The sequence below is a fragment of the Coptis chinensis genome, chromosome 1, assembly GCF_015680905.1.
Source record: "Coptis chinensis isolate HL-2020 chromosome 1, ASM1568090v1, whole genome shotgun sequence".
NCBI lineage: Eukaryota > Viridiplantae > Streptophyta > Magnoliopsida > Ranunculales > Ranunculaceae > Coptis > Coptis chinensis.
Genome location: NC_141456.1, coordinates 43,342,657 through 43,366,379, shown reverse-complemented (window position 1 = coordinate 43,366,379; position 23,723 = coordinate 43,342,657). Strand labels below are relative to the sequence as shown.

The 23,723-nt window shown below is 35.8% G+C and overlaps 1 protein-coding gene across 1 annotated transcript; it reads left to right on the top strand.

Annotated features, from left to right (window-relative positions):
- The first annotated feature begins 1,155 nt into the window (after positions 1-1,155).
- Positions 1,156-2,526, top strand: LOC147524176 (protein TIC 100-like). Its single transcript, XM_086563049.1, has 2 exons — positions 1,156-1,579; positions 1,724-2,526. Exons 1-2 carry the CDS (start codon positions 1,338-1,340, stop codon positions 1,764-1,766), a joined length of 285 nt encoding a protein of 94 aa, XP_086419175.1. The 5' UTR covers positions 1,156-1,337; the 3' UTR covers positions 1,767-2,526.
- The last annotated feature ends 21,197 nt before the right edge of the window (positions 2,527-23,723 follow it).

Below are 23,723 nucleotides of genomic sequence, written 5' to 3'. Positions count from 1 at the left end.
ACTTGTTCATAAACTTTGTTCTCAACTTCTCCCGGTTGTTGATTGAATTGATGGTAAATGCGGTTAACCATTTAGATGCTTTACGCCCGGTGAGAGTGGAAAAAGAATTAACTTGATACTCTCATCCCTAATATTCGGTTCTTGAAAGTTAGAGGGTGATAGAAATTTGTTCATGTGAACATAAGGCTAAACATTATGCGAACCATTGAACTTTGGAAGCATAGAGATTACCGATGCTCTAAGTTCAATTTGGTTAGCTTTCGTCTCGGAAAAACAATATTCTTTGGGTGGGTCTCCAATGATTGGTGAATAGAAATCACTTTCGGCTTCTTCCCTGTTGTTGTGTTTTTTGCGTGGGTGGGATAGCCGGGATTATTGGTGTCCAAAACACTCCATCATTGCGTGTGGCCATTGTTTCAATCTCGTCTAGTATTCTTGTGAGTCGGTTGTTGAACCTTGTCCATTTGTTGTGTTCTACCTAGGACGATGATATGGACGACCAAGGGCATACACTTTAGAAAATCTTTATCGCGAAAATGGCCTAAAAAACTATCCTACAATCTTGAATAATATGCAACTATTATTAAATTATCTTAAAATGTAAAACTACTTTCCTTGGTGAGTTGGGCTTATAGTTAGTATCTAAGCCCATTAATCCAAAATTTTTTTTAGGGTTATGGTGAATCACTTGGATTGCTTAAGAATCCTACACGCAGGGCGATAGTCCATTTGTCAAGAATTTAGGCAAAACACTAGAGTTTAATGTTATTTGTGTTGCTTACAACTTCAATTGTTGAAAAGGTCTTAAATCTGATTATCTTGAAAGATGAATAAAACTAAACTATGATCAACTATATCTTAATAATGAAATAAAAAGAAGGGTTATATTGACATACCCCCACGATGTAGTTGCAATTAGGATTACCCCCATAATAATTGAAATTAGGATTTCCCCAACTTGACGGTCAATAGGAGTCAACCAACGGTTTCCGTCGGTTGATTGGTCAAGGATCCTTAATTGTCCTAAATACCCTTTTTACGTAGAAATTACGAAATTAGCCATTAACACTGTTTAAAGCCCACGACTCAAAGCCCAAAATCGATATTAGACACTGTTCAAATCTGGTTTCTCTGAGGTTAGAACAATAGATACAAACACGCCAGAATACAACATTAAACTCTTCGATGAAGTACTCAACAGCAAAGAAATGCAAAAGAAAAGATAAAAAGAAGAGAAAGAGTTTCAGTTCCATGAAGACTTATTTGATTTCCCAAAAGACCCAGAGAAATGGACTGAACAAGATTTACAAGAACTTTGGGCTGATGCACCTTTAGATATGAAGAAACCTGGTTGGGATCCTGTTTGGGCTGATGCTGATGATTGGGATGTTGTTCTTGATGAACTTGAAGAAGGGAGAGATCCTCCTATTGCTCCTTTTTATTTACCGTATCAGAAACATTACCCCGCGATACCGGATAATCATTTTGACATTTCCACCCCCGAGTCTGTCATTGAAGAGCTTGATAGGATTGAGGAGTTCCTTAGATGGGTCAGCTACATTTTCCCTGATGGGAGTTCGTAAGTATTCGTTACCCTCATTTTCCTTGTTGGTTTGTTTCTGATTGTGAACTCTTGATTTGAGTTACTACGGATATGTGTTCCCCAATTGTTTACTGAAGAAGTGCTTATACTGACACCTTTTCTTGATGACATCTGCTGAAGGTATGAAGGAACTGTTTGGGATGACTTGGCTCATGGGACTTAACAATTCAACAGTGAAAATGACATAAGATTGGGTCAAATTGAGCTGAAAAAAGAAAGTTTCAGAAGAAGAAAAGTTGCACTCTTGTTTTGATGAAAAACACACTGGGACAACATAAGAAGAAGAAGAAGTAAAAGAAATCAATCTCACCGTCATCGTCATCAGTATCAGCTGCAATGAAGCTCAAAGAAGTGAGAAGAAGCATAACAGCAACAAGAAACACTCTAATAAGTAAACCATCAGTTCTGAAACCAAATGCCATGATAGCATTTGCAAGTGAACAGTTCACTCTAAACTAGCTCAAAGCTCATTTCTCTCCTCTCTCTCTCTCTCTCAACTAAGTTTGGAAGTAGAAGAAGAAACAAATAAGATGTTTTTTTAGAGTGTGTGGGGTTTTTACTTTTTTCTTCATGCTTTAGAGTGTCTCAAGCAAGTGTTGTTTGAGGGGCGGGTATGTGTGGAGGATCGGGGGTCTTGAAGGTGGTCATACTAGAGGTTTCCATGTTTCTTCAGTCGTGATATTATAGAGACAGGCAGGGGTATAGCTCTAGTTTGTGATTAAACTTTTATTTTATTTATTTATTAATTTTTCGATTAATAAGTAATTGGTTTGTTTAGGCGCTAATCAGAGAAACCAGATCCGATTAGTAAGTAATTGGTTTGTTTAGGCGCTAATCAGAGAAACCAGATCTGAACAGTGTCTAATATCGATTTTGGGCTTTGAGTCGTGGGCTTTAAACAGTGTCAATGCCTAATTTCGTAATTTCCATAGAAAAAGGGTATTTAGGACAATTCATGATCTTTGACCAGTCAACAACTACTGGTGGGGGGTATGTCAATATAACCCTAAAAAGAATGAAGATTCGACTAACCTGGATGGTAGATATTGTCTTCGAGATCTCAGAGAAGCTTAACTACCAAAAGGATGGATGATGCGGTTAAAATTACCTCAAGATCCAAACTTCTCTTGAAAAGAAAACATTAAACATAAAAACAACTTAAAAACGGCGGCGTTTGATTTGACCTGCCTCTTTTTTGTGTAGATGAGATGGTATATGGATAATATAAATAGATGATGTAGATGGATGAAGGTGGTTGAACAAAATAGAAAGCGTATCAAAACCTAATTCTCCTCAATAAAAACCTAATTATCCCTCAATAAGTAAAAGGATGAGTAGGGTATCGTTCCACTTTTAAATTAATGCGTTATGTGAAGGACGAATTTGGAAAAGGGGTTTAAGGGATTAAAACTATAATTGTAGAGATTTTAGATTCTAATGCTAAACTAAACTAAATTAACTAAACTATTGGGAATTTATAAGAGGGAATTCAAGAGATTAGAATCCACCAATACTTTTAATCTATGACCTTCCCTTCTTGGTTGTTCTTACAAGTATACTACAATTGGGCTTTATCGGCGAATCACCGATACCCTCTAGGCGAAAACATCGTTAGAATTAACTTTACTTAAGGTTGTTCCTATATTTATGCTATTAATATCTTTTTTCCTTTTATATAAGCTCAAAGCAACCATTCAATGTATTACGAGAGCAACATCGAAAGTACTTCCTAATAGGGACTATTCGTTGATGAATCACTACTTAAGGTAAACAAAGATTACTTCCCCAAGCAGCCTACTCCCCGAAAGCTACCCCTTCTAAAGCAATACAAAGAATACTTCCCTAACTCTAAAGAACTATACTACTTAGAAGAAAAGTAAAGAACACTAAGCGTGATATTAATATTGCAAAACATAAACCCTATTCTATACTTCCATCCCCTGGTGTGGGCAATGGAACTAATAACTAAAAACATAAAGAACTAACTTTGGGATTGAAGAACACCATGAACTAGAAGAATCATTAAACCTTAAGATCGGATTCATCTCCTCCCTTGAAGGAGAAGATTAGCCTTCCATAAAGAAGGAAGAACACGAAGAACGAGAAGAAGAAAAGTCGAAGAACATAAGACTAGAAAGACTAACTTATTAAAACTCGGCTAATTAAAACCGAATCTTTTATTATTAATCTCTCTCTACCTCAAGTTCTGGAGACAAGAGTATATAAGTGAATTGGTCAATTACATAAGGCACTTAGGTCCTCTATTTATAGGGGTTACAATGAGTTCTAGAAGCATTCCAAACCGCCATTTGTTTCCTAATACAAATAAACTTCTTTCAGAGTCCAACTTCATCTCTAAAACTGAGAAAGAATTGGCTACAGTGTCGTTTCATGCATCTGGACGCATGATCCATGTGTCTCAGACACGAGCAATGCGTCCCAGACACGAAGTCTATTTTGTCTCTTCTGCTCTATCCTTTTATCCTCTTTTGCGGGCTTTGGTCCAAGCAACGAATCCTTTGGCCTTGGGCTTCCAAATAGGCTTTAAAATAGGTCCAAGTTGCATCTTTAATAGCTTCAATTCCTTGGTCTTCTCCATAATTGTCCACAGGCTTCCCATGTGATCTTTAATGCTCCGAATTGCTCCATTTTAGCCCTTTTTCTCTAATATTCTACAAAACTCTCTCTTTCACCTGTAGAATCTTAAAACATAACTTACAAACACTATTAGTCCACTAAGGTGGCTAAACAAGAGGCATAATCGAGGGTTAAATTGCACTTTTTGAGCACTTATCACCTAGTCCCGTTTTATATATCTATTTGGAATTATTGGTAACTATGTATGTACAATGAAGTGACTATGAAATAATGCTATTATGAATAATAACTATAGACTGTATACCATAGTCACGAATTCTGAATTCGACAAAGATGAAATCTTTAATTCGTACAAATTCGTAAAAAAATTCAGAAAAAATCAGAAAAACCATAAATAATTAAAACATAAAATAGTATGCAGTGTGTGATTGTGCATCATGTCGACATACTATTCTAACATACTATCTTGACATACTCAGCCGACCCTCATATCAAACAAAATCTAATGGCCAGATCTACTTCTAGAAAACCAAGTAAATAAAAGAAAATGGGCCACAAATAATGGGGGCAAAAATGTCATTTTCTTTTAAAAAAAAAGAAAAACCCTTTCTTCTTCTTCATTCACGTTGCGTTTTTCACAAAAACCAATGGGTCTTCTTCTTCAAAACTTACAACGGTTCATTGACACCCTAGTTGACTTAGAAGCATATTATAATTATCATAACCACTGCTTCAAAACCACTGCTTTTTCCCATTTCCCTCCACTTTTAGGTAATTCACTGGAAAAGATGTCAGAGTTTATTAGCCAGGTGAATGGGTCATGGACTCGTGCATGACAACCGAGAGAAAATTCTTTTGGTCTTGTTATTCCACATTATGGGTTGGGTGAGTGGCCCGACCGAGCACCCATCTGTAATTCCAAACTTAAGTTTAAACACACAAAATTAGTCCAACCCTGAATATCACAATATTTGCTTTGTAAAAACTTTGATACTGGAGCTCAGAAGATGGAATTCGTGATAAGAAAGAAGCTCTGAAGTTCCTACCATCATATAATACACTTCAAGTCTTCAATGATACTCGTCGCCCTAGCAATTTCAAACTTTGTTTCTAATAGAATGTTTTGTTTTTAATACAAAACGTAACCATAAGTTGGATCTATAGGCAGTAGGCAAGACGGTGATTAAACAATGCCGATATACATATCGTATTTTGATATTTTCAACTAAAAGCAAGATAGCCAATACCAGATATTCAAGTAGCTAGAACAGTATTAAGATATTAAGATCTGACATTGAAATAGCCATTAGGCAAATCTGTCTTTACAAAAACCAACATATAGTCTGGTCGCAACCACACATTAGCTCCAAGTATCTGGTTTCATTTTTAACCGTATATCGCCCTAAAAGAATCAACAAAATGTTTGGGCACTCTAAGAAATGAAAAAGTGATATGCTGCAGCACAACATACTACTGCACTTATACAAAATATCAAAGGATCCTCATAGAGACCATAGGCTGATCATGATAATGATAAATATGCTTCTAAGTCAACTAGGGTGTCAATGAACCGTTGTAAGTTTTGAAGAAGAAGACCCATTGTTTTTTGTGAAAAAGCAACGTGAATGAAGAAGAAGAAAGGGGTTTTCTTTTTTTCTAAAAGAAAATGATATTTTTGCCCCTATTATTTGTGGCCCATTTTCTTTTATTTGTTTGGTTTTCTAGAAATAGATCTGGCCATTAGATTTTGTTTGATCTGAGAGTCGGTTGGATATGTCAAGATAGTATGTTAGAATAGTATGTCGACGCGTTATATATATATATATATATATATATATATATATATATATATATATATATATATATATATGGGCGCTACGTCGACATACTATTCTAACATACTATCTTGACATACCTAGACAACCGTTAGATCTTCTAAAATCTAACGTCTAGATATGCATCTAAAAAACCAAACAAAGATTAAAAAAAAAGAGGGCAAAAATGACATTTACGTTTTTCTCATAAACCTTTTCTTCTCTTCATTCACGTTTGCGCTCATTGCTGAAAAATTCTCAAGTCGTCAGTCGTCACTATACCAAAAAATAAAATGAGCAAAAAACGATTTGCTTTTTTCAATTTCTACTAGTTTTGTTTCAGGCAATCGTTGTAAGAAGAATCCATATTGAAGATGAGCGCGTATCCCTTCCTCCCTCAGAAGTTTTACATGGAGGAGATGAAGATTAGAATTGATGCTTCTATTTTGTGGAGAATCCCATTGAAGGAGGGTCGAATTTTCAATTTTTTAACCGTTTTTTTTTGTAAAAGATGTTTTTCAATTGTAAAAGTTAATTTCTTATTTAAAGTTTTTTACATTTTCTATTGTCATTCTTGATGCATTTGGGGATGATTATGCTTGAACCAGTTACCCATTAAAAAAATGAAGAAACGATTATCATTATGATTATCCTTCAGAAGTTTCTTCATGGTGCTGAAACGACTTTTATAACAACCTTAGATTGAGATTTCACCCACCCCACCATGTCTCTTAACAAGGGATCAATTTTTAAATGTTGAAGCAATTGCTCTTTGTACATATCTACGAAGGGTTTACTTCCTGTTTGATGGCTTCTCATCCAAATATCGATATAATTAAAGGTATGAATAGGGAAACAAGTATCGGAAGGATATGTCCTCCAGCTCTTGCGTAACAGCACTAGTGCTTACAGCATGAGCCAGGGGAACAAATATCTTCATAACCTCAAAATATAGCATCTGTTGTTGGAGTGTTGGTATCTTGGAAGGTAATCAAGGTGTCTTGTATCAAGCTTGAGAGCAAGTTCTAGTGTCACAACTCTAATATCATAGTATGGTTGTCATCATGAAACCAGAGAAGAGGACCAAGCTACAATAACACAGAACTTGATATTCACGTTGCTTCGACATCGCCCAAAAGAATTCCGTTGTTATCATTATACTAGGGAAAAAAAAAAATGGTAGAGCATGGTATTATGAGTTAATGACTGATCATATTTTGATTAAGCATCGTATAAAATATTCATTGACCAAAATTTAAAATCTGCTTCTTTGTATGCTAAGTGCTAACAAGATATGAGGTTATGTCATGAGTAAAAAGGCATGATACAAATGACAGGTGGATACCAAGACAGGAAGTAAAAACGCAAACAGCTCAAGAGCATATGAAAGTTAAAAACTAACTCTTTCTTTAATTCAGAAGGTATATTAATTTAAGGAGCTCTAACTGGTAACATGTAAATTCGAACTGCCATGGATTAGGTTCTTTTTTGTGGTTGGATTGTTTCTTAGATCTCTTCCATGTTGATACTGATACACACCTTGCACTTACATATGCAAACTAACAATTTCTCGATAGTAACAACACCACCAACTTAGCTTGTAATCCTATAAATACAACAGATCAATACAGTTTTCTTAATTAAGTTGGCTGGAAAGAGCTGCTTCCAAACATTATTCTTTTTTGAATCATCGACCAGTGTATCCGTCCTCAACTTTTGAATTTAAGAGTCAAAGCAGGGAGAGTACAGGTTAGAAAATTGGAATAGTTTAATTTCCTTCCCATTCTTCCCTGTCCCTAGGAACAGCTCCAAAATGCTTAACCAAGATGTCCACCGTACCACAAGTGGAACCATGTCCTTACAAGTACACTCTTCTTATAAACATGTCCGAGATGAGAGGGCAAAAGCCTATCCCTAAAAAGTGGCTCCTTTAGAAAGGCGACAAGTTTTGATTTCTCAGCAATAGAGATAATAATATTTTGTTCCACAGTCAGATGAAGCTCGCTGGAACCATACCGGCTATTCGGCCTACTTCATCCTCGTTTATACGTGAATGAAGAAGAAGAAAAGGGTTTTTCTTTTGTGGAAAAAAACGAAATGTCAATTTTGTCTCTCCTGTTTAATTGTGTGATTTGTTAATTAGAAACACATATCTAGACGTTAGATTTTGAAAGATCTAACGGTTGTCTGGGTATGTCAAGATAGTATGTTAGAATAGTATGTACCTAGTTTAACTGGTATATATATATATATATATATATATATATATATATATATATATATATATATATATATATATATATATATATATATATATATATATGGGGCTGGCTACCTTGACTTAAAATGACAAACCCATCTTAACACTCTCATCCGTCCATTCGATTATACCCAATCCAATGTCCGGATCTTGCGCTAATTTCACAAAGCAAATATGAGAGGGTACAATAGTCATTTTATTTTTCTTTCACAAATTAGATTAGAAAATTGGGTAAAACCGACGCTCTTTTTTTCTTCTTCCTCATCCTCTTTCTCTCTCTCCTCGCTATAGGGACACCCACCACCAAGTTTTGAGAGAAACCCACCACCACGTTTTTTTCATGAAAACTCGCTTGGAAACTCAATGGAACCGGTTAACCCACAATCAAATCTTAAGAATCAAAAAAAAAAATATAATTAAAACCCAACTCAATCAAGTTTGAAGAACTCATTTGAAAATTGATTACCTCGCTTTCAACAATAGAATCAAACAGATACAAAACTCACCAAGATTCTCAACTCAACCATATCTTTAATTCCTTCCAATGGTTTACATAAAAAATGTGTCATAACTATATAAGGTATTTCTTTATCAATGATTCAATGGAAGTTAAAGAATTCACTTCAACAGATAACCGGATAACCCACTTCATATTTATGAGGATAACTCCAAGGTAAATTAAACTCATCTCCAAATTGAAGAATTATACACAAATCAATACCCAACTATGAAGTTTTGTGCAGAGATGACTTTTGTTAGGAGGAAGAAGAATGGGGTCGTGGTTTTTTTGTGGATCTATTTTTTTTTTTGTGAATAGAAAGTCAAATGACCATTGTACCCTCTCTTATTTGAGGTATAAACAATGTTCATACCCCTAATATGAGCTATGAACGATTCGTTGTTCATATGAACATTCATTGTTTCATACTATTTGGGGTATGAACAATCAATGTTCATACCTCACTATATAAGCTGTGTGCTCATATATAAAGGCTTTATGTTTCTTTAAGTGGCTGACATATGAAACACACTAATCAGAGAAGTTTTGAAACTAACTATTCAGATATCCAAGGAGACTGCTTAAATGAAACCAAACCATACGATAGCTCCTCATAGTGTATTTTACACTTTCATTTATAAGTATGACAATTTAGTAATATCCAAAGTACCATAAACTAACTCCTTATACATAAATTCTTGCTACCATTTTATTCTGAGGTAAGACACATTAAGCGGACTTGACTAAAAGCAAAGAAACTAGCAGTGTTATAATTACGTCTCAATGCCCATTTTTCCGTCATTGATCAAAACAAATTGAGCCAGTTCCTTTCCATGTGAGATGCTCTGTTTTCTGACCCACGAATGTTTAGCCTATGTCCATGGACTTCTACATCAAAGCTTTATTGTCAACTCTAGATGTAGAATTTAAACTCTTGGTTTTAACTGCTATATGGATTACATGCCCATAATCAGCAAAAATGAAAAGGAAAAAGACATAAGGTTTGCTCAATATGATGGCTTTAGTAGTAGTGTAAAATAGGCTAAACCCAGGCAACCTGCCCCACCCTCCTCTGCATGGGTGGATCAGGCCAGACTTGTAAGTTGTCAGCAGCAAAATCCAAGCGAATAAGCATTCAAAATCACAAAATATATTGGAAACATAACTCTACAGGTCGACATTTTAAAACGCAAAAAACTATAAGCAATCTATTAAGTGCTTTATACCGTTGCTTTGCTTGTTCATGTCAGGGCTCAATGAGGACTGTGTAGCAGGCTCATACTCTAAACAATCCCAAGCCCCTGAAAAGTTTGAGGGCTAACCTTTAGGGATATTAATCATGACAGTTTGTGGGCAATTTGAGGGACATTTTGAAAGCTCTCGGCCAGAGCCAGCACTTCAGGCTGATTTTGGGTCTAGAAATTAGTCAAGAGGGAGCCTGAAATACATATATTAAGCCTGACCAAGTGTCCCACTTGGAAACAGAGTAGGAGAGGTGTGAGGTTTTAAGCAACACTACTCTAAAGTCTAAACCATTACAAAAAAATCTGCAATATGAAATAAAGTTTTAAATCACCTATCCAAAACAATTCAACGAGTATTGGACTTTTGTGCTTCTTCAATTTGAATAAAGTTTTAAATCACCTATCCAAAACAATCCAACGAGTGTTGGAGTTTTTTGCTTCTTCAATTGTTATCTTCCTGGGATCAAACCCTGCAGCAAGCTTAACTTCCAACTTCACCTGTATACTTGTTATGTATACATTAATAAAAATAAAATAACAGTATTAGATATAACCATAACGGTTTTATACGGCAGTATGATTGACTTTGATTGACTTTGTTGACTTCAACTGATTGAACACGGTTTTTGACTGATCGAAAAGGTAAATTCAATGGGGGCTCATCGGTGATAAACTTTCTCAGTTATATAGTGTTGTACACAGCTTATATAGTGAGGTATGAACATTGATTGTTCATACCCCAAATAGGTATGAACAATAAATGTTCATATGAACAACGATCGCTCATAAGCTTTATATCGGCATTTGAACATTGTTCATACCCCAAATAAAGAGGGTACAATGGTCATTTGACTTTCTATTCACAAAAAAAAAATAGATCCACAAAAAAACCACGACCCCATTCTTCTTCCTCCTAACAAAAGTCATCTCTGCACAAAACTTCATAGTTGGGTATTGATTTGTGTATAATTCTTCAATTTGGAGATGGGTTTAATTTACTTGGAGTTATCCTCATAAATATGAAGTGGGTTATCCGGTTATCCGTTGAAGTGAATTCTTTGACCTCCATTGAATCATTGATAAAGAAATACCTTATATAGTTATGACACATTTTTTTATGTAAACCATTGGAAGGAATTAAAGATATGGTTGAGTTGAGAATCTTGGTGAGTTTTTGTATCTGTTTGATTCTATTGTTGAGCAGGAGGTAATCAATTTTCAAATGAGTTCTTCAAACTTGATTGAGTTGGGTTTTAATTATATTTTCCTTTTGATTCTTAAGATTTGATTGTGGGTTAACCGGTTCCATTGAAGTTTTCAGCCAGAGTTTTCATGAAAAAAACGTGGTGGTGGGTTTATCTGAAAACTTGGTGGTGGGTGTCCCTATAGTGAGGAGAGAGAAAGAGGATGAGGAAGAAGAAAGAGGCGTCAGTTTTTACCCAATTTTCTAATCTAATTTGTGAAAGAAAAATAAAATGACTATTGTACCCTCTCATATTTGCTTTGTGAAATTAGCGCAAGATCTGGACATTGGATTGGGTATAATCGAATGGACGTGATGAGCTGTTAAGATGGGCTGTCATTTTAAGCTGTCAAGGTAGCCAGCCCCTATATATATATATATATATATATATATATATATATATATATAATATCAAAATATTAAAATAAATGTATAGAAATCTATATATCATCATTATATATCGAAAAAAAATCTCTAAAAAGTCAGTAACCATTGAGAATTAAGAGACTTTTACTGTTTTCATTGTTTATTCGTTTAAAAATTCGGTAACTAGGCAATTCGAAAACTTTTTAAGTTTTTTTTTAAAAAAAATCGAAATTTTTTGTGACTGTGTTGTACACCAAATCAGATCAGCTTGGCCATGGGGCACACAAAAAGTTCTAAAAACATTCAACCGGTCCAAGCCTGTTAGATAAGCCCAATTCCCACCTCCATGTGGTGCCTGCCTATATTCACGGGCCTCAAACCAAAAGTTCTAAAACCTAAGGTATGAGAAAACACTATATATTTTTAATCCCTTTTAATATCGATGATTGAATTTGAATTGTTTACATATTATGATGATCTCTTTTTGTAGAGGAGGGATTAAGTACTGATCCAACATTCCAAAACTCTAACCTCAGATAATTTAAGTTTAATGGAAGAAAACTCTATGCTGAAATCTGACAAAGTTGTGTCCACGGGCCCAACTGGAGTAGTGGAATTGTAGACTGTACTTGCAGAAACTACAAAGAAGGTTTTTCCTTGTACGGAGTTCTAAAGAGTTATTAACTAGTTAATTTGCGTTTGCAGCTTTACTGGGATTGAGTGATTGACCCATACCTCTTGTAGCATTGGTCATCAAATTGTGTCGGCTTTTTTTTTGCTACGTAAAGTCTATATGCCTTTTCTTGTACATCTCAATTCTCGTAAATGATCCTGCAATCCGGCTCGACTGCTGTAAACGGATGCACATAGCCACATACTACTTTTATGGTCAATTAGACTCATTATGTTGAAAATAATGTATCTCGAGTTATTAATTTTAGGGCTATTTAGTTTTTGGGCCACTTTTTAAAAGTCAATTAGACTCATTATGTTGAAAATAATGTATCTCGAGTTATTAATTTTAGGGCTATTTAGTTTTTGGGCCACTTTTTAATTGGATAATTTACAGTTGGTCACCAATTGATCGTTTATTTGTGTTTGGGCCAAAATTGACGGTTTGTGTTGACTTTGAGTTGACCGTCTTATTTTATCTATAATTTTCTAAAAATAGCTAAAATGCCATGCACATACCATACATGTGACTGACTTGTGAACCAAACGCAAATATTACTATTAATAGTATGACCAAATACTAAAAATTCTAAATAATAGTCAAACACACAAAATCTAAGATTTGATTCAATGGTTATATATATCTTTTTGTGACCACAACTTAACCAACTTACATCATGCATCTAAGCCAAGTTACAAAAAAAAAATAATAATAATAATTAACATACACACGCTAAATAATCCTAACCCAAAAAGTGATGGGTTGAAACAAAACAAAATGTATATTATTAATTTTTGTATAATTGTACGAATTAAATAGTCTCGATCATTACACAAATTTTTTTGTAGTAGGAGCAAAACGAAACTTTACGAATATTATTATGAACAAATTTGGGATTGTCATAATTCAATTGCTATACTTAGAGGTTAGAAAGTGTTTGCTTTTCATTAGCTTTTATACTAAAATAATTGTAAAATATTGTTCAAATTGGACTATCTCAAGCCTAAATTTGAACAAGATTCTTACATCTATATAAAAATGACCGATTGTAGAACACTTCGTACGATTTATTACCAGTGTTAGTCATGGGATTGAACAATCTATTGTTGATTCAATTGTTATCATTAGGTAGAATATAATAAATGTTTGTAAAAGAGATCGAGTGAATATTTGAGTGGCCAGTTTATCAAATTAGAGAGTTTTAACTTTCAAAGAGGCGGTGGTGAACTTATGCTAATAGGAGAAGTGGAAGAATAGAGGAGTAGAATAGATAATATAATTTTTTAAGGATAAATTTATAGACGTAACAATGAGAGAATATTAACACTCTAAAATTATTGTTTAATGGTACCAAAAATATAAAATTGTACACCCCAATTAGCAGCTAATTTTATATCAATTTAGAGTTGGTTATTGTATTTAGGGTCAATTATCAATTACATGAAAGATGCATCATAATTAGAGCATACAATCGGAATTATAACAAATTTAGGCCTTTTATTAAATGCCAAAGTCTTATCTCAGGTTTGGCCCCAAACTTTAACTGTAAATTAGAGTTTGGTCTTAAGGGTAAATGTGTCAATATATAAAATATGGATGGGTAATCGCCAGTTTTGGTCTAAATGCAAATAAACGATCAATTGGTAACCAACTGCCAAATTATCTAATTAAAAAGTAGCCCAAAAGCTAACTAGCCCTTAATTTTATTATCTTCTGGAAAATTGTATAGTGACAATTCAAACAATACAACATTTTACATTTTCCCTATGCTCTGGGCTATGGCTAGTGGCTATATTGTAATGTTATTGATGTCAAAGATGTTTAGTGAATATTTATGATAGTCTTTATTGATATAACCAGGAGATATATATACAAGAAGGAGCTCCATGAATACAGAAGATCTCCTAGATCCACATATCTAGGAAAGGAAAATACACTTACTAATACTAAATAAAGTAACAAATATTCCAACACCCTCCCTCAAGTTGGTGTGTGGATATCGCACATGCCCAACTTGACAAGAGAGTCAACAAACACCTTGCTAGCCACTGCTTTAGTAAAGACATCAGCTAGTTGGTCTTCAAATTTTACAAATGGAAAAGTAATAATTCCAGCTTCAAGTTTCTCTTTGATAAAATGTCTATCAATCTCCACATGCTTCACCCGATCATGTTGAATAGGATTATGAGCTATCTCTATAGCTGACGTATTGTCACAATACAGATTCATTTCACTTTTGGTTTAAAACCTAAGTCCTCCAACAAATTTCTCAACCACAGCAACTCATATACCCCATATGTCATACCTCTATATTCAGCTTCAGCACTTGATCTCAATACTACTGGCTGTTTTTTACTTTTCCAAGTCACAAGGTTTCCACCTACAAAAGTGAAGTATCCTGAGGTAGACCTTCTGTTGTCGGCTGAACCTGCCCAATCTGCATAAGTGTAGCCTTCTACTTTTAGGTGATCATGATTCGAGAACAATAAGCCTTTTTACGGAGTAGATTTCAAATATCTCAATATCGCTTCTACAACATCCATATGAGGTTTACATGGGTCATGCATGAATTGACTCACGACACTAATCGTGATACATGCAATATCCGCATGGTATGCAATAAATAGATCGATTTTTATCTATAAGCTTCTAATATCTCCCCTTATCGGTTGGAGTTGCATTCAAACACGGAAACAACTTGTGGTTCTGCTCAATGTGAGTATCAACTGGCTTACATCCGAGCATTCCCATCTCAGATAATAAATCAATAATATATTTTCGCTGGGATAAGAAAATACCATTTTTTTATTGGGCTACCTCAATCCCAAGGAAATATTTAAGGTCTCCGAGCTGTTTCATTTCAAATTCAGAAGCCAGATACTGTTGTAAACTAGAAATCTCCTCATGATCATCACCTGTCACCACCATATCATCAACATAGATAATCAAAGTAGTAATTTTACCTCTTCTGTGGTTTAAAAACAAAGTGTGATCCAAGTTGCTTTGTTCGTAACCGAACTTCTTCATAGACTTGTTGAACCTGCCAAACCAAGCTCTTGGGGACTGTTTTAACCCATACAATGCCTTCTTTAGTTTACAGACCATTGTTGTATCTGAGTATTCTGGTATACCTGGGGGAGGATCCATATATACTTCTTCAGTAAGATCTCCATGTAAGAAAGCATTTTTTACATCAAACTGAAGAAGAGGCCAATCTTTATTAGCTGCTAATAATAAAAGTACTCTCACAGTATTGACTTTAGCAACCGGTGCAAAAGTTTCTTGATAATCTACACCATAAGATTGTGTATACCCTTTCGCGAACCAACCGAAGCTTTGTATCTCTCAATAGCCACATCTGCTTTGAGCTTGATTGTAAATACTCATCTGCACCCCACTGTCTTCTTTCCTTTTGGTAAGATTACAAGTTCCCAAGTGGCATTCTTTTTCAGTGATGCTATTTCTTCTGCCATAGCTTTGGTCCATCTAGAATTTTCTAAAGTTTCTTGCATTTTACTAGGAATAGAGACAGATGATAACTGGAATACATAAGATGCATATGACTTGGACAACTTGTGAGATGACACATGATTGCTTATGGGATATTTCACTTTAACTTTAGGATGAGGTTCATATTTAATTGGTGGTTGGCCATGGTTAGATCGAGGTGGAAGATGATATTGAACTAGTTCAGAATTAAGACTATGTAGATTAACATCATGAATATTAGACTCACCAACATTATGAGTATTGGAATCAACAATAATAGAGTCAAGTGATACCTCTAATGGGTCTTCTGGAGAAGATTGGATTAGTGGATCCGTTGTAGGAGGTAATGTACTATCATGGACTTGATCTTCACATCCTTCACTTGAGCACTCAGTGGAGGTTGCATAGACTTCTTCTATTAAGTTTTTATCACTAGGTGATTGTGGTCTCGATAAATCAAAGACAATTATATCATCATGATTCTGCATTTCATTTCTATTCTCCCCCTGAAGTGAAGAATCGATGATCTCAGAAAAAGGGTCGTGTTCATGGAAAATGACATCCATTGAGACAAAAAAAAAAATTTAGAAGATGGATGATAGCACTTATAACCCTTCTGAGTTGAGCCATACCCAACAAAGACACACTTCAACGCACATGGATCAAGTTTGGTATGTTGTTGTGTATGTAAGTGAACGTACACCACACACCCGAAGATATAGGATGCTAAATGAACATTGGGCGGAAGCGTATAGTGATCAGAAAGCACATCTAAGGGTCTCCGAAATTGAACAACACTAGAAGGTGTACGATTTATCAAGTAAACAGCAGAGTTCAAGGTTTTGCCCCATAAGTGAGATGGGACATGACCACCAATTAATAAAGACTGAGTGACCTCCAAAAGATGTCTATTTTTTCGTTCTGCAACCCCATTTTGCTGAGGGGAATAAGAGCAAGATGTTTGATGTAGAATACCAGCCAAATGCATAAAGCCAGTCAATTCCTTTTTGAAATACTCACCCCCATTATTAGAGCAAACAACTTTTACAGAGATTCCAAACTGTGTGAGCACCATCTGATGGAAAAGGGGAAAAACTGTACAGACATCACTTTTATGTTTCAAAAAATATACTCAGGTCATCCGAGTGCAGTCATCGACAAATGTAATAAACCATTTCATCCCGTTATATGTAGGATGTGGGGCAGGACCCCAAACATCTGAATGAACTAAAGAAAAAGGAGCATCAGCTTTATTATCACTCAAAGAAAAAACAATACGATGGCTTTTCGCCATTACACAGGTTTCACAAGCAAAATCAAAAAGACTACAACCATTAAATAAAGATGGAAATAATCTCCTAAGATAACCAAATGAGGGATGTCCTAGTCGTCAGGTATCAACTACATGGTTATCACCATTACAATGGGTACACTTAGGAACTCCTTTCTTTGAATCCGGACGAGCAAATGATTTCCGAGCTGCCATAGCAGTCCTTTCATTTGATGTCCCACCAAGCATGGCGTCCTAATGATTCGCCTCTGCACAAACTATGGCATAAACAAATTGTATGTCTGGAAGTAGGGGTGATAAAAGGGTCGGGCCGGGCTAGCCCGGCCCTCAAACCATAAAAGCCCTCATGATTGAGGGTCGGGTCAGCCCGCCCCTATTTGATATTGAGGGCCGGGTCGAGTAGGGTCAAGCATGAAAACTCAAGCCCTTAACCCGCCTCTCGGCCCTCATTTTTGAGGGCCAAATGAGGGCCGGGTCGGGCCCGATCTAATTATACTTCACTAGTTTACTATTTTTTTTGTAATTTTTTTTTTGTTTTTTTTTTTTTTTTTTTTTTTGTAATTGATTTAATGATATGTATATAAGTATACAAAACTAATTCTTATATCTTTAGAAAAAAAAAATATAGAGATGGTGGAAGAGATGATATTCTTAAAATATCTACATTGTAATGGTTATCACCATTACAATGGGTACACTTAGGAACTCCTTTCTTTGAATCCGGACGAGCAAATGATTTCCGAGCTGCCATAGCAGTCCTTTCATTTGATGTCCCACCAAGCATGGCGTCCTAATGATTCGCCTCTGCACAAACTATGGCATAAACAAATTGTATGTCTGGAAGTGGGGGGTGATAGTAAATTCGGGACGGGCTAGCCCGCCCTCAAACCATAAAAAGCCCTCATGATTGAGGGGTCGGGTCACTCGCCCTATTTGATATTGAGGGGGTCGAAGTAGGGTCAAGCATGAAAACTCAAGCCCTTAACGCCTCTCGGCCCCTCATTTTGAGGGGCCAAATGAGGGGCCGGTCGGGCCCGATCTAATTATACTTCACTAGTTTACTATTTTTTGTAATTTTTTTTTTTTTTTTTTTTTTTTTAATTGATTTAATGATATGTATATAAGTATACAAAACTAATTCTTATATCTTTAGAAAAAAAAATATATAGAGATGGTGGAAGAGATGATATTCTTAAAATATCTACATTTTTAATACATATCATTAAATCAATTACAAAAGTGCATATATTATATTATGTTATAATTTATCCCCTATTGAAAACTAATTTAATAATTTTTTTTATACAATTTAGATAATTATAGTATAATACATAAATATAATGTAAAATAACAAGAAAATATGGTTTTCTTTTAGGGTTTACACAAATATATAGTATAATTCATAAATTATCACCTCTATTTTTGGGTTTACACAAAATAATCATAATTCACTTTTCTTTTTATATTTGAACTCTTTTACTCAAATTACAAAAAATACCTCATATGATATGTGGTAAACTACTATTATTAAACATTATTTGTAGTGAAAATATTTAGTTCAAATAGGGATAATTGTGGTACCTTACATATATAATGTAAAAAATAAAATATATCTTATCGAAAAAAAAAAACCGAGGGCCAAGTGAGGGGCTTGGAAGGGCCAAATCTTGGTCGGGCCTATGCTCCGAACCTAGACCTTAACCCCTTAAGCATGAGCATGAGGGCCCCGGCCCTCAAATTTGTGAGGGCCAACTTTTGAGGGTTTTGATGCGCATTTTTGAGGGCCGGGTTGAGGGCCTGAGGGCCAAATTATCACCCCTATCTGGAAGTGGTCTATTAGCAAGGACGCACCACCTAACCCCATCCAAATAAGAATCAAGACCGCCAAGAAAATATATACACACGCCCGAGAATTAACCTTTGTGGTATATTTATTAATGTCATTGGCACACTCCATTGTGCAGTCTTCAATAACGTCAAATTCCTGCCATATTTTCTTTAGTTTTCCAAAATAAGGAATAACATAACCGCCATTTTGGTGGACAAAAATCCCTCACAATATAGCTGATAACCCTTTGATGCATCTTGGCTAACCGAGTAAGTTTGTTTTTTAAAGTGTCCCGCATTTCCTTAGCCGTGGACAAGCGAAGAAAAATTGACTTGATGTCCTTGGTCATTACATCAAGAAGCCAAGACTTGACCAGACAGTTCTTGTCCTCCCAAGCTTCATATTCCTCAGAATCTATGTTTGTTGGAGCAGTCTTAGTACCAGAGATAAAGCCCCAATGCTTTCTGCCCCTGATCTTGTTCTGCGCATTCAAGAACCACTCGATGTAATTAGTACCATCAAGTCATTCTGGAATAATTAGTGAGGACATTTCTTTCATATAAAGAGTAGACATGACAGCGGAATCGTTATTGGAATGCACAACAACGGAATCACTATTGGTAGGTAAGTCTGTCATTATGATATAGAACACAAACAATGAACTAGATCAATAGACAAGAACGATAAAGAAGAATAGGGTAATAAATACAATCTGATATAATGTAACAAATTGTATTATATGACCAAAAAAAAGAAACCAAACACTAAAAAAAAAGGCTCCGACTCCTATAGTAATGGGATAGTGGAAGGAGAATCGGAGTTGGCTCTGATACCATGTCAAATATGTTTAGTGAATATTTCTGATAGTCTTTATTGATATAACCAGTAGATATATATACAAGAAGGAGCTCCATAAATACAGAAGATCTCCTAGATCCACATATCTAGGAAATGATAATACACTTAATAAGATTACAAGATACTTGCTAATACTAAATAAAATAACAAATATTCCAACAATTAATACATTTCTAACCTACTATATATCGAATTATCGATTTTCTTTTTCACTTCTCGGAGATTTGGCCATCCATTTGGAGACTCGGGCTATATTAAGTTTAAGGAATCCGAATTCCTTGAAAACATTCATCAGCGAAAGAGTTGTAAAATGTTGAAGAATTAAGCAGAGGAAACGTACACCATTTCCTCCTTTAAATAAAGAAAAGTGGATTCACTTCTTGATTTTGATATCCTTGAAAAAGTAATATTTTAGTTGCTGTAATTACATTCTATCCATGATCTCTATTTGATATCGCAGGTTAATTTCTTGCAGTCTTGTAACATATAGGAAGTTCCACATGATCATTCCATCTTCGCAAAGATTTTAGTTGAATTGTGGTTGTGGGCTTGAGGGGTTAAATAATCTGGCCTATTTGTAGATAGATAGAGTATTCCGGAAAACTTTCCCACTACTGAGTTCCTCTGTGGCTCTGTTGCGTTTAAGTACAAGCACTTTTACTAAACTAAAGAGTAAGAACTGCAGATGGTGGCAAATGAATTGCTTTTGTGTCCAATAAATAATCAAATGGAACTATACAACACCGAATTAATCATACAGCGAATTGATAAAATGAAATAATCTCTAGTAATTTAAGCTATGAATCAAATGACCACTTTCCATCAACTTGATGACAAAGTCTGAGTAGAGTACTCTGAAGTGTGAAGAGGTGGAGAAGAAAAAAATCACGATTACTACTAGTGGTGGCTGGCTGGCCTCAAGTTAGCCAGAGTACAGGCGACATTCTTTCCATGAAGTTTTTGTTGTATGCAGATAAAAGAAAACAATAGAAGACAAGGACAGAATAACATGTAATAACCAAGGCGCGGATTAGGCTGTCCTTAAGGAAAGATTTCGCCCCTTCCAATGGTGCAAAAAGGCAACAGTGGTGTCTTCCTCACAGGATTCAATGGTTAACAGCAGCCTGACTTTGCATTAGAACAGACTACCCTCTAAAACAGCAATATAACTCTCTCTGGTGGCTGACAGTAAGAATAGAATAAGAAGAATAAGACAAGTACTGGTTTCTGTATAGGGTGGATAGAAGGTTGTCGATTTCTGTCTCTCTCTATGCGTCTGGTTTGTAATGGATTTGCTGATGATTCGAGTTCTACTAGTTCCTATCTCTCTCTACGTCTGTAATAGATCCCCTCTATGGATACAATAGTGTTTATATAGAGGTATCATCCGGTTACCAGATGGGAGAAGGACACCTCTCAAAGTCGGTTTCACAAAACCAACTCGAAGTAGAACAACCGAAACTTGCTGCAAAAGCAAAACAAGTTTAGGCAATTGGTAAGCCACTACCCACTAGACAATAAGCCCAAGCCCGACACAACGCGACTCGGCTCGGTTTGGTGCGGGGCGGGCGGGCGAGCGCGCATGTGTGGCTTTGGGTAAGTCCTCCCTCCTAACACAAAAGCCTTTGTACCCTAAGGGCACGCCCTTATGATGGAGGAATTTCTCATATACCTCACTTGCTAGTGGTGGTTCACCAATGTGGGACTAAACACAATGCACTAAAGTGGAGAGAACACACATAGTTCATCTCCTCCACTTTGCACACACACAAGTATTTTGAAATACTCTTGGAGATTCCAACAATCCCCCACTATTTCAAAATACTACTAGTCCCCCACTATTTTGGAATAGGATATTACAAAAGAAAAGGGTTAACGAAATGCCAGAGAGAATCGAAAAAATAATGCATAAGATACTGGTGCTTTTCGGGATTGAACCAGTCATAGGATAACATGTTTTATAATACGTGAAAGTGGTGGATTAAAAAATCTTTGAACCAACATTCCCTTGTAGTAAAATAGAGCACATGCACCCACATTGTTCTTTCATTATATGCCTGTTCTGCGGTGTTGCGCTTTTTGGCCCTTGCGCTGCCTATGTTCCATGAATGCTCTAGAGTACTTACCTAAATACTCATAAGAACCGACCCAGTTCTACATTCACGTAGGTGGATATCCATCAAGTGTACAGAGCAGTTAGAATACACTATCTCATAAAAAATAATGGACTATGGATTCCATTAAGAGTAAGATAACTCATTCTTTCTCATTGCAATTCAAGTTATACAAAGTATACAATAATGCTATCTAGTCATAGGGTGGGACGTCTCAAAGAAAGACAATAGCATACCAGAGCGACGAGGTGACTTATTTTTCCCTCTGAACCTACTTCATGGGATCTCCAATCACATAGGTGGGGTTACCGTCGATGTAATAAGCCCTCTATTTAAGGCAAAAGTCCCATCCCCTCGGCGTTTCAACCACTTGTCTCTGTTAAGCGGTTTTGTCGAGGATCGCCAAATTTAACTCGACCTCACATAATCTAGAGCCACAACTCCGATTCCAAAGAATCGCTTTATAGATTTGTAGTCTCAGGGGCGAATATGCCCTTTTCCCATTATACAATTTGCTCTTTTGCTTTGATATCGCGCCCGACAAATACAATGCATAGGTACAATTTGGAGGCGGTTTTGTACCAATAGGAAGATCTCGCCAAGAGGTTTCTAAGCCACTCAGCCTCAGCACTTGCTTTATCTAAAGCAATAAGCTCGGACTCCATGGTTGAACGAGCTATCAAGGTCTGCTTAGAAGATTTCCAAGTGACTACACCTCCACCTAGGGTGAAAATATAATCACTAGTAGACTTGATATCATGAGAATCAGGTATCCAGTTTGCATCACAATAACCTTCTATCACAGGTGGAGTTTGTCTAAACCGTATGCCGTAATTCATTGTTCCTCTCAAGTACTTGGCTAGTCTCTCTAACGTATTCTAATGTTCCTGGCTAGGACAATGAGTTTATCTGCTTAACTTGCTAACTGCATAAGCAATGTCAGGTCTAGTGCAATTCATCAAGTACATGAGACTACCAATAATTTGGGCATATCTAGACTGAAGGACACCATGTTGAGCATTTTTCTGAAGTTCACTATTTGCCTCATAATGTGTCGACACAGGCTTACTATCATAAAAGTTAAACTTCTTCAAAAACTTCTCAACATAATGCTCTTGTGAAAGCGTATAGCCATCATTGTTTTCGATGATTTTGATTCCAAGAATCACATCGCCTTCTCCCAAATCCTTCATTTCAAATTGGGAGGATAAAACATCTTGGTGTTTCTCACAACATCAAGGCTAGGACTCATGATTAACATGTCATCCACATATAGACGGATAATCACATATGTATTCATATCAAAAGATTTAAAGTAAATACATTTATCAGCATCATTTAATTGATATCCATTAGACATCATGACACTGTCAAACTTTTCATGCCATTGTTTTGGGCTTGTTTCAACCCATATAAAGACTTAACTAACTTGCATACCTTGTTTTCATTCCCACGGTACTATCGACCCTCAGTGCATCATATATATTTCTTCATCAAGATCACCATTCAAAAATGCAGTTTTTACATCCATTTGATGAATAAATAAATTATGAATAGCAGCTAGAGCCATTATAACTCTTATAGAAGAAATCCTAGTTACAGGAGCATAAATATCAAAATAGCCAATGCCTTTTTTCTGGGAGAATCCCTTGACTACAAGTCTAGCCTTGTATTTCTCAATGGAACCATCTAGTTTCAATTTCTTTTTGAAGATCCACTTGTAACGTATAGGTTTGGCCCCAAGAGGTAGATCAACTATCTCCCATGTGTGATTAGCTATAATCGAATCTAGTTCTGAGTGTATAGCATCCTTCCAGAAAGGTGCATCTCGAGAATTGATTGC